Genomic DNA, 15567 nt, shown 5'->3' on the forward strand with positions numbered 1-15567 from the left:
AGTCACGCATTCCTGTTGAACCCGTGCCCAGCTGCCTCTTCAATAGGAATGACCTGTGGATCAGGGGGCTACAACTTAAGCTGCTTTCCCCTGACAGATGGCAGCCTGGAGGGGTCATGCTCTCATCCTGGAAGTCAAAAGGCTCCAAATCCCCGAGGGAACGGGAACCCCAGCTGAGACCTCCACACTTCTGATTAAAGCTGCCTGGAATCAATGGATTCCTTCAGACTGGTGGTGATCTTTTACCTGACAATGGGCACACTTTGCTTAAAGCGCCCTGTGCCAAACTGTAGGGGGGGGGGGGGTGTGTCTGTTAGCAAATGTCTTTGGATGGTTTCACCAGTTGGTGTGTTAGCACCAACAAAGCTAAATGCCAAATGGTAAATGAGTTGTTTTGACAGAAAGGTGATGCAAATGGCTTGGCTTACTCCCAGTGAGGCTGGTAACTCTGGTCTGGGGGGGCACTGCTCGTCTTCAGCAGCAGGACTTCATGCAGCTCCAAGGCGAAGCCGTCAACATCTGTGAGGGTCAGAAAAGCCTTCAAGCCTCTGCGCTCCTCCTCCGACAGCTTCCGCTGGAACTCTGAGGTCAGATTCTGAAACGGATCCTGAAAACAGGAATTCTGTTAATATTCTCAGTTTATTTTCTCATCGTTTTTTCCAGTATTAGTCTGGAAAAAGGCTTAAAATCTGAAACTTCTACTGAGGTCAAACTGCAGTGTGAGATGGAACCCTTTCAACAGATTCCAGCCAGTAAAACGAGGAGTGGTCTGGGGTCAGTGGCGGCTACCGGGAGGTCACAAGTAAAAGCACGGACACAAATCACTCTGTGGTCACCAACGTTTCCTTACATTGCCTGAGTGGTTATGTAACTACTCGCATTCTTCCATCCCATCCCATAAATTCCTGGAATTTAGGATTTTATTCATACATACTTGTTTCCTGCTCAGCATAAGCTCCGACTTCCGACAAGTCAGGAGCTGCCAGGTGAAGATGCTGTGCTCCAGCTTGCTCTCACCAAGGCCCTGAAGACAAACAGAAAACCTCCATTAGAAATAAGAATCATACAGATGTTTTTCTGCTGATTTCCTCTCATGTAGAATACATTTACATATATTTACTTATTTTTGCTCACATTTTTGAAGCAAAGTTTTGCATTTTTTCTGCCAGAGTTGTTGGATTCTTTTGGATTCATTACAGTCAATACATTCCTCTTTTCTAACCAAGCAGACAACATACAAGGCGATTTGAAGACATTTCTTTCTTTTTTTAAAGGTTACAGAGCTTTAAAAAGTCTAGAAGCATCGGTCATTTCTGTTTACAGGAAAACATGAAACAATCATTTATGTAAATGCAAAAAAAAGTAAAGAAAAGAAGAAAAAATGAATTTTTTTCTGTTTTAAGGTGCCTGGAAGGGAACATTTGTTGTGAGCAGCTTCCTTCTTCAACCCAGTCTGAACTGGGAGTCTGAACTGGGAGGACAGATTCTTCTCATTTCTCTTCAGGAACAGTTCTCCAGACTTCTGGAAGGATTTCCAAACGAGGATCTTTGGGTGTTTCTGGATTTTGTTCCATTCTGTTCAAATGATCCATACGGCTTCATAATGTAGAGGTCCTGGTTCCGGGGAGGGTCCGTCCCTCCGTCGGACCCGTAGAGGTCCTGGTTCCGGGGAGGGTCCGTCCCTCCGTCGGACCCGTAGAGGTCCTGGTTCCGGGGAGGGTCCGTCCCTCCGTCGGACCCGTAGAGGTCCTGGTTCCGGGGAGGGTCCGTCCATCCGTCCAACAGGTTTCCACTGATCTTCTGGTTTTTGGGTCATGTGACCTCGGCCTTTCTTGGAGCGGCGTTTTCATGGAGACCAGTTCTGATGAGGCCGACAGCAGATGGATCAGCTGAAGGTCCAGATGAACGTCTCAGGTCCTGGTTCTGGTCTCTGCTGGATGTGTTTGCTTCCAGGTCCTGTCGAGACGTTTTCTCCGCGTCTCGTCCAGTTTCTGCACATCATGCTGAGAAAAGCCTGGCAGGGAGCAGCTCTCTGGGAATCACCTTGTTGCTGCTGGAAAATGATTTTCTATCTGCAAACTGTTTTATTTGCTGCTTTTTGTGTTTATAGTTTGAAGAAAAATATTATTTTTGTGACGTTAGAAGCAAAGAGCCAAAAGATCCCATTTAAACTGGTTTTTAGACCAGTTGTCTGTCTGCAACACGGGTTCATCTGTCGAGCATTTAAAAGTTTTTAACATGAGAGTTTGTGGGAACTGACTGCAGTTTTACATTTTCATTAAAGTGGAACTATTTTGTGCATTTCAGGCTAATTTATTTTTATTTCTGAGCCCAGAAGGGCTGGGATTGATTGAGTTATTGTCACAAATGTCTTTGTTTACTTCAGACCGACCCTCTCCGTAGGCTGTCAGATCAGCCTGCGGGCAAAACGAGTGGATTGAGACTCTTCCGCATTAAGCCCCGCCTCCCGCCACTGCACTACATCGGGAGCGCGCACCGCACCTGCTTTCACCGTCATTGTAACGTCTCATAAACAGAAGGATTAGGCTCATATGAACTCAATAAAAAAACAAACTACAATGTCAACACATAGCATCCAGCCCTACATGTTGGAACCTGAATCAGAGCCTGAAAACGAAGTGGAAAACAGCAACCCACAGCAACGAATGCAGCAGGATGTCTCTCTTTGGTAAACTCACCAGCCATCGTTGGAAATAACTTTATCCCACGTTTTCCACCCGCCTGATGTATTTGTACATGCCCTTGTTAACCAGTAGAAGGTAACCAATCACCGAACCTTATCCCCCGGGACGTCACAAGGATTTCCACGTAGAAAAAACTCTCTGAAACCACGCGTTTTTCGTTGCCATGGAAACCGAATGGAGAGCGTGCTGGAACTCAAACTCAAACTCAAACATGCGTTTAGGTGATAAAAAACTGTGTCGTTCACATGTCTGATGAGGATTCAACACTGTAACACTGTAGAAAGCTCAGAAAACTCCAAATACCAGAATAGGACCCCTTTAATGCTTTTTACTGTTTAATCGTTTCCCTGTTTTTCCTATGGTACTCTAAGCTGCAGGATTACGACCATTTCTAATGTTTCAGTGTGAAAAAGGAAGCCGACAGGTTGAGATGTAAGAAAATGCTTCGTTAGTTGAGCACAGACAAATCCAAATAGAGTCCCCCTCCCCCACCCCCACCCCGACGTTTTAAGACATTCCTTTGCAGAATATTTGAGTTTAGAAGAGGGGAGGATGATGTAGCGAGGACCGCTTGCTTGCCATGTTGTCATGGACGTGGAGGTTTATACCTTGGCTACGGTGCAGGAAATCTGTTGTCCCAACTGCAAGGAATCAGCGAGGTAAGTCAGGAGTTGACCCTGCGGATCTCCGCCCGTCTTCCCCAGAAAGCGAAGGCCGATCTCCACCACGAACACAGCATCGCAGACGTCTGTGTAGGAACGAAGCACGGTTCTCATGGCGCTGCTGACCGAGCCCTTCAACGCTTCCTGGAGAGGAGAGCAGATGGAAGGAATGTGACCTCTGACAAACATCCAGCCGGGGAAACCAGTACGAACATTCCTCAGCTGCCATTAGTCAGTTCCAGCTCACATCGTAAAACCCTGAAGGTCACAGGGAAGTGAAGAGCACTTACCTGATGGATCTTTCCCCTGACTTCAGACAGAACCACGGAGAAGTCCTGCAGGTGTCGGTTCAGGTACCTGGAGGTGTCCTGTGGTAGAAAGCAGAGGTGCATGTCAGCGCTGTGTTTACCTGCAGAGAGTCGTGCCATCCGGCCGGGCTTTTACCGCCTTGATGAGTGGCTTTCCAGCCAAGAAGTGGCGAGCCAGCTGGGTCTGGATTCCCGGCAGGTCGTAGCTGCTGCCAGTCTCCCCACCTTTCTCCAGAGTGTAGTTGCAGTTTGCTAAAACGAGCGGCAGCAGCTCCCGTTCGGGGTGGCAGAGCGTGAGCTGCGTCTCTGATACTCTGTCTAACGGAACGCTGTAGTCACTGCGGAGCAACAAGAGGCCATGTCAGTGGAAGTTACCACGTTAGAGGAGCTGTAACCTGTCCCACCGAGAGACAAGCAACACCTGGTGACCGAACACGCTTGTCTTCAATGTGCCGGAGTTAATTAGATGCTGCCTAAATTAATACTAACACTTTATAATGTTTTAAAACTAAACTTATTGGCTGCCAGCTGTGGCAGGGAGACCCGTCCTGCCGCCACATTTTGGCTCAACTTTCAGAACCGCAGAAAGTTGTAGAAGTGGAGGGGTGATTCTGCATGGGGGCCTCGTCTTTGGGGTGCATTCACAACGTGTTGGGAGCGCTCAGAGCGAATTTTGGGGACGTTAAGATGAGCGTACCCAGTCAAAACGCCTTTCTGTTTACAGAAAGGCGTGTTTGGAAGCCAGTGAGGTAAATGGATAACATCATTTTACCTTTTAACATCAAATCACTGACTTTATTTCACCTAAAGGAAGAATTAAAAACACCCAACAGTCTTCTTCCAGTAATTTAAGATTTTATATCCATCAAGGAAATCTGACTTCTGATGTCATATCTTGAAAAAATACAATTTGATGAGCTTTGACAGCTTCATCAATTTTTCCTTTATTAAATTAATTTACAGATGTATCTATCATTTAGTACCTGAGCCTCGAAGCAGATGTGTGGAAAGGCGAAACAGCAGAAGTGGGACAAACCATGACTGTAAGATCCTCTATGGCAGGACTAGTTTTGGGCAGACAGCCTTTTCTGTGAGGAGTTCCAGGTTATGGAACGCTGAGGTGGAAAGCTGCTGCTTTGTTGTTTTCTCTGAAGCAGGTCAGATATTTTCCTGTCAAGGCTCTCCGAGTTCTTCCTGAAACGTCCGACTGGTGAAGAACATTCAGAAGTTCTCAGAATGTGGAGACATGAACAGATCTCTGAGTCCACCACATCCAGACTGCTTTCTGTCTGAGATCAACATCTTGCAAAACAAACACTTCTTCTTCCAGCTGCTGCCGTCTGGACGAAGCTACAGATCAGCTGGAAACATCTGGAACTGCTGGGTAGAAGCAGGACCAACCTGTCTCTGTCGCGGCTCAGCCTCCTGGCCTCCCTCACCAGGCCGTTATGGGTCTCGGACAGGAAGTCCACCAGAGTCCGGAGGCAGGAACCCGGTCCGTGTCGGCTCGGTGTCAGATACTCCCCTGAGCTCTCAGATGTCAGCTCCTTCTCACAAAGATTCACATCCACCCCAAGATCTGCTGCTGCACGCGCACACACACACACACACACACACACACACACACACACACACACACACACACACACACACACACACACACAGAACCAAAGTCAGTCAGGACACAACGGACCGCGGCTCATCCAGACACGACTTCCTGTTTACATGACGTATAAATCCCGAACAAACGACGGCGCCGTGAAAACGTCGGGTTTTATTGGAAACGGAGCGTCTGCCGGCGGAACCGTTTCCTCCTCGGCAGCACCAGCTGGAGGTCCGGTCGGTCCGCACGCTTCGCTCACACCTGCATCATGATATGATGTTCCACGCTTTTAGTTTTGGTTTCCTGTTTTATTTTGTAGTTTCTCCCTGTTCAGTTCCCTTGTCTTGTTTTCTGTGTAGCTTTTGTTCCTGTTCATAGTTTTTACCTGCGTCTCGTGAGTTCATCCTTTTCACCTGCGTCTTGTTTTGTAGTTCAGTTCCGTTTAGTTTAGTTCAGAGTTCTGATTAAACTTCCTCCACCACCTCCTGACAGCTTCTGATTCTGCAGCATAAAGCAGCTTTAATGCAGCTCAACTGAAGTTTCCTGCAACACATGGAGTTTACTAAAACAGACTGTATTAACATTTGTTTAAAATAACTGAGCTAAAGACGTCGTCTTAAATCATTTAGCTCAACCAGTTTTCACTAATTTGCACCAAACTTTCTGTTTTATGGTTTTTTTAATGAGATGAATCCCAATTCTCCTAAACTGGGTTTATTCCAGTCTACTGCCCAGGTGTTGGACTCCTGTCCTAGAGGGCCGGTTTCCTGCAGGTTTTTGTTGTCTCCCTGCTCCAACGCACCTGACTGAAGTCAATAAGAAGTGGCCTGATCCATTTGATCTGAACCAGCTGTGTTTGTAGAGAGAAACCAGTCGGATACCGGACCTCTAGGACTGGAGTCTGACCCCCTGGTATACTGTCACCCCACACACCCAGAACTTCAAACTGGTTTAAACATTGTGGTCAAACTGGAAACTGGCTTTAAACTGGAAACCGGCTTTAAACTGGAAACCAGTTTTAAACTGGAAACGGTTTTAAACTGGAAACCAGTTTTAAACTGGAAACTGGCTTTAAACTGGAAACCGGCTTTAAACTGGAAACCAGTTTTAAACTGGAAACCAGTTTTAAACTTGAAACAGTTTTAAACTGGAAACGGTTTTAAACTGGAAACCAGTTTTAAACTGGAAACCAGTTTTAAACTGGAAACCAGTTTTAAACTGGAAACTGGCTTTAAACTGGAAACCGGCTTTAAACTGGAAACCAGTTTTAAACTGGAAACCAGTTTTAAACTGGAAACGGTTTTAAACTGGAAACCAGTTTTAAACTGGAAACCAGTTTTAAACTGGAAACTGGCTTTAAACTGGAAACCGGCTTTAAACTGGAAACCAGTTTTAAACTGGAAACCAGTTTTAAACTTGAAACCAGTTTTAAACTTGAAACAGTTTTAAACTTGAAACCAGTTTTAAACTTGAAACCAGTTTTAAACTTGAAACGGTTTTAAACTGGAAACCAGTTTTAAACTGGAAACTGGCTTTAAACTGGAAACCGGCTTTAAACTGGAAACCAGTTTTAAACTGGAAACCAGTTTTAAACTTGAAACCTGTTTTAAACTGGAAACCAGTTTTAAACTGGAAACGGTTTTAAACTGGAAACCATTTTTAAACTTGAAACAGTTTTAAACTGGAAACGGTTTTAAACTGGAAACCAGTTTTAAACTGGAAACTGGCTTTAAACTGGAAACGGTTTTAAACTGGAAACCAGTTTTAAACTTGAAACAGTTTTAAACTGGAAACCAGTTTTAAACTTGAAACCAGTTTTAAACTGGAAACAGTTTTAAACTGGAAACCAGTTTTAAACTGGAAACTGGCTTTAAACTGGAAACCGGCTTTAAACTGGAAACCAGTTTTAAACTGGAAACCAGTTTTAAACTGGAAACCAGTTTTAAACTTGAAACGGTTTTAAACTTGAAACCAGTTTTAAACTTGAAACCAGTTTTAAACTGGAAACCAGTTTTAAACTGGAAACGGTTTTAAACTGGAAACCAGTTTTAAACTGGAAACGGTTTTAAACTGGAAACCGGCTTTAAACTGGAAACCGGCTTTAAACTGGAAACCAGTTTTAAACTTGAAACGGTTTTAAACTTGAAACCAGTTTTAAACTTGAAACAGTTTTAAACTGGAAACCAGTTTTAAACTTGAAACCAGTTTTAAACTTGAAACAGTTTTAAACTGGAAACGGTTTTAAACTGGAAACCAGTTTTAAACTGGAAACCAGTTTTAAACTGGAAACAGTTTTAAACTGGAAACTGGCTTTAAACTGGAAACCGGCTTTAAACTGGAAACCGGCTTTAAACTGGAAACCAGTTTTAAACTGGAAACCAGTTTTAAACTTGAAACAGTTTTAAACTGGAAACCAGTTTTAAACTGGAAACGGTTTTAAACTTGAAACCAGTTTTAAACTTGAAACAGTTTTAAACTGGAAACCAGTTTTAAACTTGAAACCAGTTTTAAACTTGAAACAGTTTTAAACTTGAAACAGTTTTAAACTGGAAACCAGTTTTAAACTTGAAACCAGTTTTAAACTTGAAACAGTTTTAAACTGGAAATGGTTTTAAACTGGAAACCAGTTTTAAACTGGAAACCGGTTTTAAACTGGAAACTGGCTTTAAACTGGAAACCGGCTTTAAACTGGAAACCAGTTTTAAACTGGAAACCGGTTTTAAACTGGAAACCAGTTTTAAACCTGGATTGAAACTGTGGCCGTGAAGTTTGCAGACAAACCAAAACATCGTGTCAGATTGTGTTTTACCGTCAAACACCACCATAAACTGGAAAACATAAATCATGTGGAATAATCCAGTTTTCGCCTGTCTGGCCGTCTCAGCAGAAGCAGCTGAAGGAGGATTTTGGTGACGTGTTTCCGTCCTCGTGCTTACAGCTGTTTGCCACCTCGGCTCTGAGGCAGTTCCACACTCTGAAGAATCTGTCCACTCGCTCTGTCAGCATCTTCTTCTGGTACCCTGAGGAGGATGCAGAGAGAGAGAGAGCTCGGTTTGCGTGTTGCTGCTGCTGTTGGTTTAGAGGCGAAGCTTTCCACACCTGCAGGTATCTGCTGCAACATCTGGGCGATGGTCTGAGGCTGCGGGCCCCAGGTCGGGGGGAACACCCTCATCAGGTCGGACTGTAAAGCCGCCAGCTCGGGGAGGTGATGCAGCTGCCGTACGCAGTGTATCTGACAGAGATACACAAATTATTTACTAGTAAAACAAACATTGTTCAGATCTAGAAGATGAAGCTGATCCGTTGGAGCAGGTAAAACGCTGGAAACCTGCAGCCTTCACAGGACCGGATTGATTCGTAAAGTGATGAAGGATATCAGATTTGACCATTAGAATCAGGTAATGACCAGGGGCCTCATTTACGAAGCTGTCGCACAAAACCCGGCGTTCGCCAATTATAGTCAACTTTTGGGATTTATCAAAGCAGGACTTGGCGGTAAAACGTCCCGACCTCCACGCCAACCCTGACCCCGGCGTACGACAACATCTGGAGAAACGGGAAACGGCGACACCAAAGGCAGGAAACAAAACCAAAGAAATGGTGAGAAGTTTGAGACATTTTTTCCAAATCAAATGTAAACTTTCACACAGAATGGAGGAAACCTGTCGTACAGCTGCAGATGTGTGTAGACAGCGGAGACGCTACATGACATGGTTCTAAACGGCGTCAGCGCTTCACCTGCGTTCACCTGATCATTCATCTGAATGATTGTGTTGTCAATCATCCTGTTGGAACCAAACGCTGCTGCTTTACGTCTAGAAGAGATGCAACACATCAGAGGTGGAGAATTCTCATTTATTCACAGGTTTAGTGTGGTTTCTGTCAGGGTGGTGTTTACTTCTCTCCATCTCCTGCTCCTCCTCCGTCATGGCAGTTATTGGTTCCTCTGCGAGGACACCGCAGCTAGGACACAAGGTGGAACCACAACCTCATCTATTAGAATTTCTTCCTCATTTTCCAGAAAATTCCTCTTTTTGCTTTTTTCCTGCTGAACTGTCATGGAAATAAGATGGATTAATATTTATGAGGGGTGTTCACCTGACCTTTTATGGCCAACATGTGGGCGTGGCCAGATGTTCCCTCACGTGCGCAACATTTAGTGTTGATGCTGGTTTATGAAGCGAAACAGGCGTGGGACGTGCTGCTTTGTGGGTCGGGAAGTTTTTTTGCGCCTCATTTCCTGTTTTTCGTCCGTACGCCGCCTGTAGTCATCGTTGCTACGCACTGTTGGATAAATCCTGACTTTTAGAGTGTGTGTGACACCATGTCGACCTCTCTGCCCACACGTAGGACTTTTCACTGCGACATCTTTACCTATAAATACCGGACAACTTCCTCCTTACCTTTACCTGACAGTCAAACACAACCTGTCCTACAATCTGTCAGGCAGGTCTGTGTCTCGGTGCCCAGAACTCCACCGGCCTCCATGCACTCTGCTCTCATTCTTCGCTTTATTTCTTTAGGTACTGTGTTACGGTCCATGGCCTGTCATCGAGCTGATCACCATTCAGAGCATCATCACCTGGTTTCAGACGGATGTTCTGGACCCTTGATTGGCCGGACCTTTCAGAATAAAAGCTGTCGTTCAGGGCAGCCGTGTCTTGGTGCCACAGCTCGCCACTCGTTCACTGACAGCCAATGAGGTTGACTGTTTAGTGATGTAGTGATCTTGGCTTTCCAGGATTAAAAGACATTCGAACTGGATTAAACAATAGTTGTCATTTCTTTCTCTGCAGTAAGACTGGTCCACACAGGACGAGAAGGGGACCATTTGACCCAAGGGAGGACGACACTCAGAGATTTACACCTTTTCTCTCTACAGAATACAGCTGCATCAACAAAAGGAGGTTCTTAAGTGGAAAATCTAACGCAATTCATAGTTGCAGGTCGGGGAAATGCCGAGAGTCACATCTGACCAAACCCTGGTTCTTGTCAAAAATGACACCTTTCATCAAAGTACCAGACTTCATGGCGCCAGAACAACCCCTCCCCTGACTGAGAAGGAGACTGGAAAGAAATTCAAACTTCTTCCCCCAATTGAAGGAAACTTTAGATGCTTAACCTCATTGATCTTATTTTACAAGCTGTCTAACCGATTTAACTTAGTCTAAATGACTTTGGTTAATTGTTTTGATTGAATTTCTCCTTTTTCATTATTTTATCTTGATATGTGATTTAATTCTTTGAACTGATCACACACGCATATTAATCATAAACACTGCATCAAATAATCTTGATGGTGTTTTCCAAGCTCCAGACCTCTCTTAAGCTACTAATGTGAATGAATAAAATGTGAGTTTTCCTTTTTAGGATTTATTGCCGATGAAGACGAGTTGTAACAATTAATTAATCCACCTTTAATAAAATTACATGTAGCCAATCTTTTCATGTGTGAAAGTAATACTATAAGTTAATGCTTTTCTTCCCAGCAAAGAGAAGTCTGCATAACTCTTAAGAATGTGATTTGATGTGTATTGGAGTCAAACAAAGTAAAGAATTTGGAGTATCATGTTCACATTAATGAGATGCAGAGGGAAAGAACTAGAGCTGACCTGATTGGATAAGGTCGGTCAGCTTCTGACAGAAGCAACTCATGATTGGCTGGAAGTTCGAAAGGCGGGTCTGTTTAAAACAGACTTGCAGCCTGACTTCCTCAGTGTCTTTTTAGTCTTCTTTCTAGCTTTTTCGTATTCCTTTGTGTGTTTTTGTCTTCTTTTCCCTTTTTCAGCTTTTGTCTTTTTTTTTTCTTTTTTTTTTTAGTTTCATTTTGTTGTAAGCCTTTTACCTCTCCGTTCTTCCAAACGGGAGAAAGTACTACAAGTGTTTATTTGTAACCAGTCATTTTTCCCGAGATCAGTAATTAACTAGAACCGTAGCTCCAACTTTTTCCACTGCGTCTTTACACGTAAAATCTGGAACTATGTATTTTTGGGACCACCTGGATCATCATCACGCCGCTCTGGACCTCCGCTGAACGGACCCAGAAGCCCAGAGTAGCTGCGTAGACCTACTCCTCCTGACGCTCCAGGGATCCAATCCCCCGGAAACGCGCCGAATAGGGAACCAACCACCCGCTTTGACCCAAACTCCGGACATCCAGCGTCCAAGTAGGATCTGATAGCGCTCTGACATTTGTGATGTCCCAAACCAGTACATCAAATTCTAACTAAATAATTCAAATTTGAATTCTTATCCAAATTTAGAATTATTAAACACGTTCTTATCAAAGATTTAAGTAAGATAATCATCCCGATTTATTTGCTTAATTCCAACCAGTTTCTTCCTGCTCCATCTCATTTAATTCATTTCAGCGTTCCTTATTAATGTCAGAATTGAAAACCCATGAAGACATATCCATTAACCCATTCCATTAATAACCTCTTTTTAACAGTTTGGTTTCTTCTACTGTGTTGTTTATCATCATTGTCAATAAATATGTAATCAATTCATTCGTTCTTGTCATAATTTCTGATGCACAATTTCTGGTTCATTCGTTCTTAGAATTTACTCCTTAAATTGAGACTGTTTGTTGAATTGAGTTTATTTCAGGTGTCTCATCCGCCTGAATCTTAAGCTAATTAAAAGTGATGAGCGGTGCTGCGAGGTAATTAATAAATTAAGAATTAGTAGAGGCCTATTCCGCTAGAGTGAACATTTCTGTGATCATAGCTGGGTTGGTTCCAGCTTTGGTTTATGCTTTTGTTCTTGGGTTTGTCTGTGACTCTTGAGGCTTTTTCAGGACAAGCTGGTCCTAAATAAAGACTTCTTTTGTGCATCTTCCTGGTTTTCTTTTGTTGATGTTGCCACCCCTTTGTACCCTGGACAAACTCCATCGGGGGTCGGAACAATCGTATGACATGTTGTCCTGTGTGACCCCCGTCTTGTTTGTGTTCCAACCAACATCTCAGGTGTCAAACAGGTGAAACGTGGAACATATCGGCGATCATCCATACCTTCTTAACAAACAAGCAGAGCAGAGTTAAAGAGCTGCGTCTCGCCGTTTCTCCCACCAACTGAGAGAAACGCTCCACCGTCATGGTCTCCCGCAGAGCCCAGAAGGATGAGCGGTGTGTCGGGCAGTTTGCAGGAAGGGACAGCATCTTCCCGGGGTCTCCAAACAGCAGCGTCATCAGCGGGCTTCCAGAGAGTCCGTCATCTGCGCTGATGCTGTCCTGAGCTTCAGACAGATTCGTCTGTAAACCCTGAGAAGCAGGAAAAACGCCTCTGAGTTCCTCGTCAGGAGCGTTGAACTCAGGCTTTTAAATAAAGACTGACTGCTTTTACCTTCAGGACTGGGTCGATGGCAGATTGGCAGACCAGTGCCTCCCACCGCTCCCGTCCCCGTCTGGAGGACAGGTCAGGCGTCGCAGCCTGGAAACCTGCATGAACACACAGCAGCCGTCACATTTCTCTCCTGACAATCTGCTGAAATCAGCTGAAGGTGACTTTGACCTGCAGGGAGTCCTGCCAGGACCAAATGGACTGTAACCGCCGTGTTGTCCACGTTCTGATCCAGAGTCTTCCCCAGAACCGCCATGTCCTTCTCCAGGTGCTTCCACAGGAACCCGAAGACATCGTGCGGCCTGGGGTGGATCATGTCCGCCACTCTCTGCAGAGGAGACGCAGGAGGACTCGTCACACAGCGCCGCTTTTAGAAAGCAGCGACGAGGAAAACCCGATTCAGTCTCACGCTTTCATTTCTGATGGCGCCCTGAAGCACGGCGAGGTGCATCAGCAGCCGCAGGATGCAGGACTGAGCACTAGTCAGCTGTCTTTCTGGAGCTTCAGACCGCTGATGAGCCTCGCCGAGGATGTGTCCTGTCCGGGTCTGATCCCTGACGTCACAGGAAACACAAAGGTTAAAAAACCAAATCATTAACAGAGAAAATACGGGTGAAACGAATAAACTACCACCTCTGCTGGGTGTGTTGAGTGAAGCCCTGAACTGCGACGTGTCTTTCTCCTCCAATAGGAAGCCCACAGTCTGGACATCTTGATCTGACCATCGGTTTTCCACACTATGAGACACAAATCATCATGTAGAAAAACACTCAATGTTTTATTTCAGGACGGAACAAATGCAGGTCCTCACCTCTCCCACGAAGCAGATATGTCCATTTGCACATTCTAAAGACAGAAAAACACATTTCAGGACCTGCTCATCATGAAAACGAGTCATTTAGTAAAAGACTGACGGTATGTGTGGACTCTGTCTCCGCTCATCCACCGTCTGGCTTCACTGCTGTGGTCGTCAGGCATCGTTGGCAGAAACGAGTTCTGGAGGAAAAAAGACATGAAGTAAGATGCTTCTCCATGCAGAGAGACGTCTTTAGTCTCATCTAGACCGAGAAATACAGACAGCGATGAAACATCAACATCGTTTGGTTTGTTTTGTCTCAGAATCACATTTTTACTTCATTTCCTTTGTGGTTCAACTTTGAAAAATTAAATTTCAACTCTAAAAATCTGCTAATGTTTAAAAAACAGGATCCAATCAGGACACACACACACACACACACACACACACAAGCCATGTGTGCTAACAGAGCTGTGTGTGAGAGGTAAGACATGTATGACTGAGCTGATCATGTAACACACGCGCGGTTAAACGTGTGTGTGTGAGCAGAGTGTTAAAATACCACTGAGATATTTCTGAACACTTCAAATCAAACTTTATTTACGTTGTTTCCCCTTCCTCTTTCTGCTGCTGCATTACTGCCACCTACTGGACGTTATGCATCTTACCACAAAGCTGATCGAACCCTGAGTGTGTGTGTGTGTGTGTGTGTGTGTGTGTGTGTGGTATCTCAAGCTGTTGTTCAGCAGTGAGGGAAGGATGGAGCGTGAGATGGACAGACGGATCGGTGCGGTGTCTGCAGTAATGCGGACTCTGCGCCGGTCTGTCGTGGTGAAGAAGGAGCTGAGCCAGAAGGCAAAGCTTTCGATTTACCAGTCGATCTACGTTCCTACCCTCACCTATGGTCATGAGCTGTGGGTCGCCACCAGCATTTCCCTGGAATCATGTGAACACACACCTTTCTGGTGACCTCTTTTGGGCCTTACCGTGACGTTCTCCGGCTGGAAGGCGATCTGATAAAGAGGAACCAGCAGGCGGTTCCCACAGAGGAGAACCGAGTCCAGATGGATCAGCAGCTCCAGAAGGATTTGCCTCTGAGCCGACAGACCTGAGCGGATGCAGAGCCGCGAACCAGAACCACCGACGTGATTATACAGCAGAGACGAGCAGAACTCCCTGTACTCCTGTGAGCTGATGTTTCTGAGGAGGTCTTTCAGTCTGGTCAGCTCCTGGTGGTTCATACAGAGGAACATGTGAAAGAAATCATCATCAAATAAAACTATCTTGATGTTTTTATAGACAGGATGCATCATCTAGTGTAATTAGACGTTTCAGGGTCATCGTTCGTTTTCATTCAGAAACAAAACCCACCATCCAGTCCATGCTGTAAAATATCTGAATAACAGGGATCTCATGCGTGACGTACCTGAGAAGACGGACGTATGTTGGGGTCATGTGACTTGTAGCGGCATGTGACGTGTCTGAACAAGGCCAGAGCCACAAAACTGGTCTGAGGACCTCTCGGCTTCTAAAAAACACCAAAAAACCAACATTACAGCTGATCTAACAGGAACAGAGACCAGCTAAGTCATCTAGAACGGACTTTATCTGTTCAGAACGAGCAAGAAGCGCAAACATGTGACAAGATGAGAAGAATTATTATCGCATGTAAACGTGATTTAAACCCAACTGAAGGCTCCAAACCACAAAACATCATCATCATCATCATCAGCAGGTTCCGTTAGATGGGACGTCGTTCTCACCTGCAGCTCCGTCTCAAAGGTTTCAGACCTTCTGTCCACCAGAACCAGAGCCACGGCGTGTCTCATGGCTCTGTAGGCCGCCCCGCAGCACAGGAAGTGGTCCACGTTGGTAGGAATCATCCTCTTTCAGAAAAAACCAGAAGAACAGACATAAAAACCTCTCAGATCAGCCTGACGAAGAGCTCTGCAGAGATCCTGCTTCGTGTCATGTTTCATCTTACTGACAGGAAATAAAAGGATTTAAAGAGCTGCAAACTGAAGAGGAAAATTTTATTTTATTTGTAAAACTAAAGAACTGAATAAACCAGAGCAGTTAGAATTTTCTGGTTCTCTTAGATTTATTGATTACCTGATCCTTTTGCAACATTTTTGCTATTTAAACAAGATTT

General features: G+C 44.7%; 1 protein-coding gene across 1 annotated transcript in view; it reads right to left on the reverse strand.

The window, feature by feature from the left end:
* Nucleotides 1–15567, reverse strand: part of rnf213b (ring finger protein 213b) — a 53280-nt gene that overhangs the window by 242 nt on the left and 37471 nt on the right. The window contains exons 45-62 of the mRNA XM_079261151.1: nucleotides 15179–15301; nucleotides 14842–14943; nucleotides 14402–14644; nucleotides 13534–13615; nucleotides 13431–13465; nucleotides 13253–13356; nucleotides 13029–13173; nucleotides 12791–12947; nucleotides 12623–12717; nucleotides 12292–12540; nucleotides 8378–8510; nucleotides 8215–8298; nucleotides 5077–5260; nucleotides 3812–4013; nucleotides 3658–3735; nucleotides 3314–3511; nucleotides 935–1024; nucleotides 429–607 (exon numbers count right to left, since the gene is read on the reverse strand). Of these exons, the coding sequence (XP_079117277.1) occupies nucleotides 429–607; nucleotides 935–1024; nucleotides 3314–3511; nucleotides 3658–3735; nucleotides 3812–4013; nucleotides 5077–5260; nucleotides 8215–8298; nucleotides 8378–8510; nucleotides 12292–12540; nucleotides 12623–12717; nucleotides 12791–12947; nucleotides 13029–13173; nucleotides 13253–13356; nucleotides 13431–13465; nucleotides 13534–13615; nucleotides 14402–14644; nucleotides 14842–14943; nucleotides 15179–15301 (2483 nt within the window). The remainder of the gene's footprint in view (nucleotides 1–428; nucleotides 608–934; nucleotides 1025–3313; nucleotides 3512–3657; nucleotides 3736–3811; nucleotides 4014–5076; nucleotides 5261–8214; nucleotides 8299–8377; nucleotides 8511–12291; nucleotides 12541–12622; nucleotides 12718–12790; nucleotides 12948–13028; nucleotides 13174–13252; nucleotides 13357–13430; nucleotides 13466–13533; nucleotides 13616–14401; nucleotides 14645–14841; nucleotides 14944–15178; nucleotides 15302–15567) is intronic.

This window comes from Telmatherina bonti, assembly GCF_933228915.1.
Source record: "Telmatherina bonti genome assembly, chromosome: 21".
Lineage (NCBI taxonomy): Eukaryota > Metazoa > Chordata > Actinopteri > Atheriniformes > Telmatherinidae > Telmatherina > Telmatherina bonti.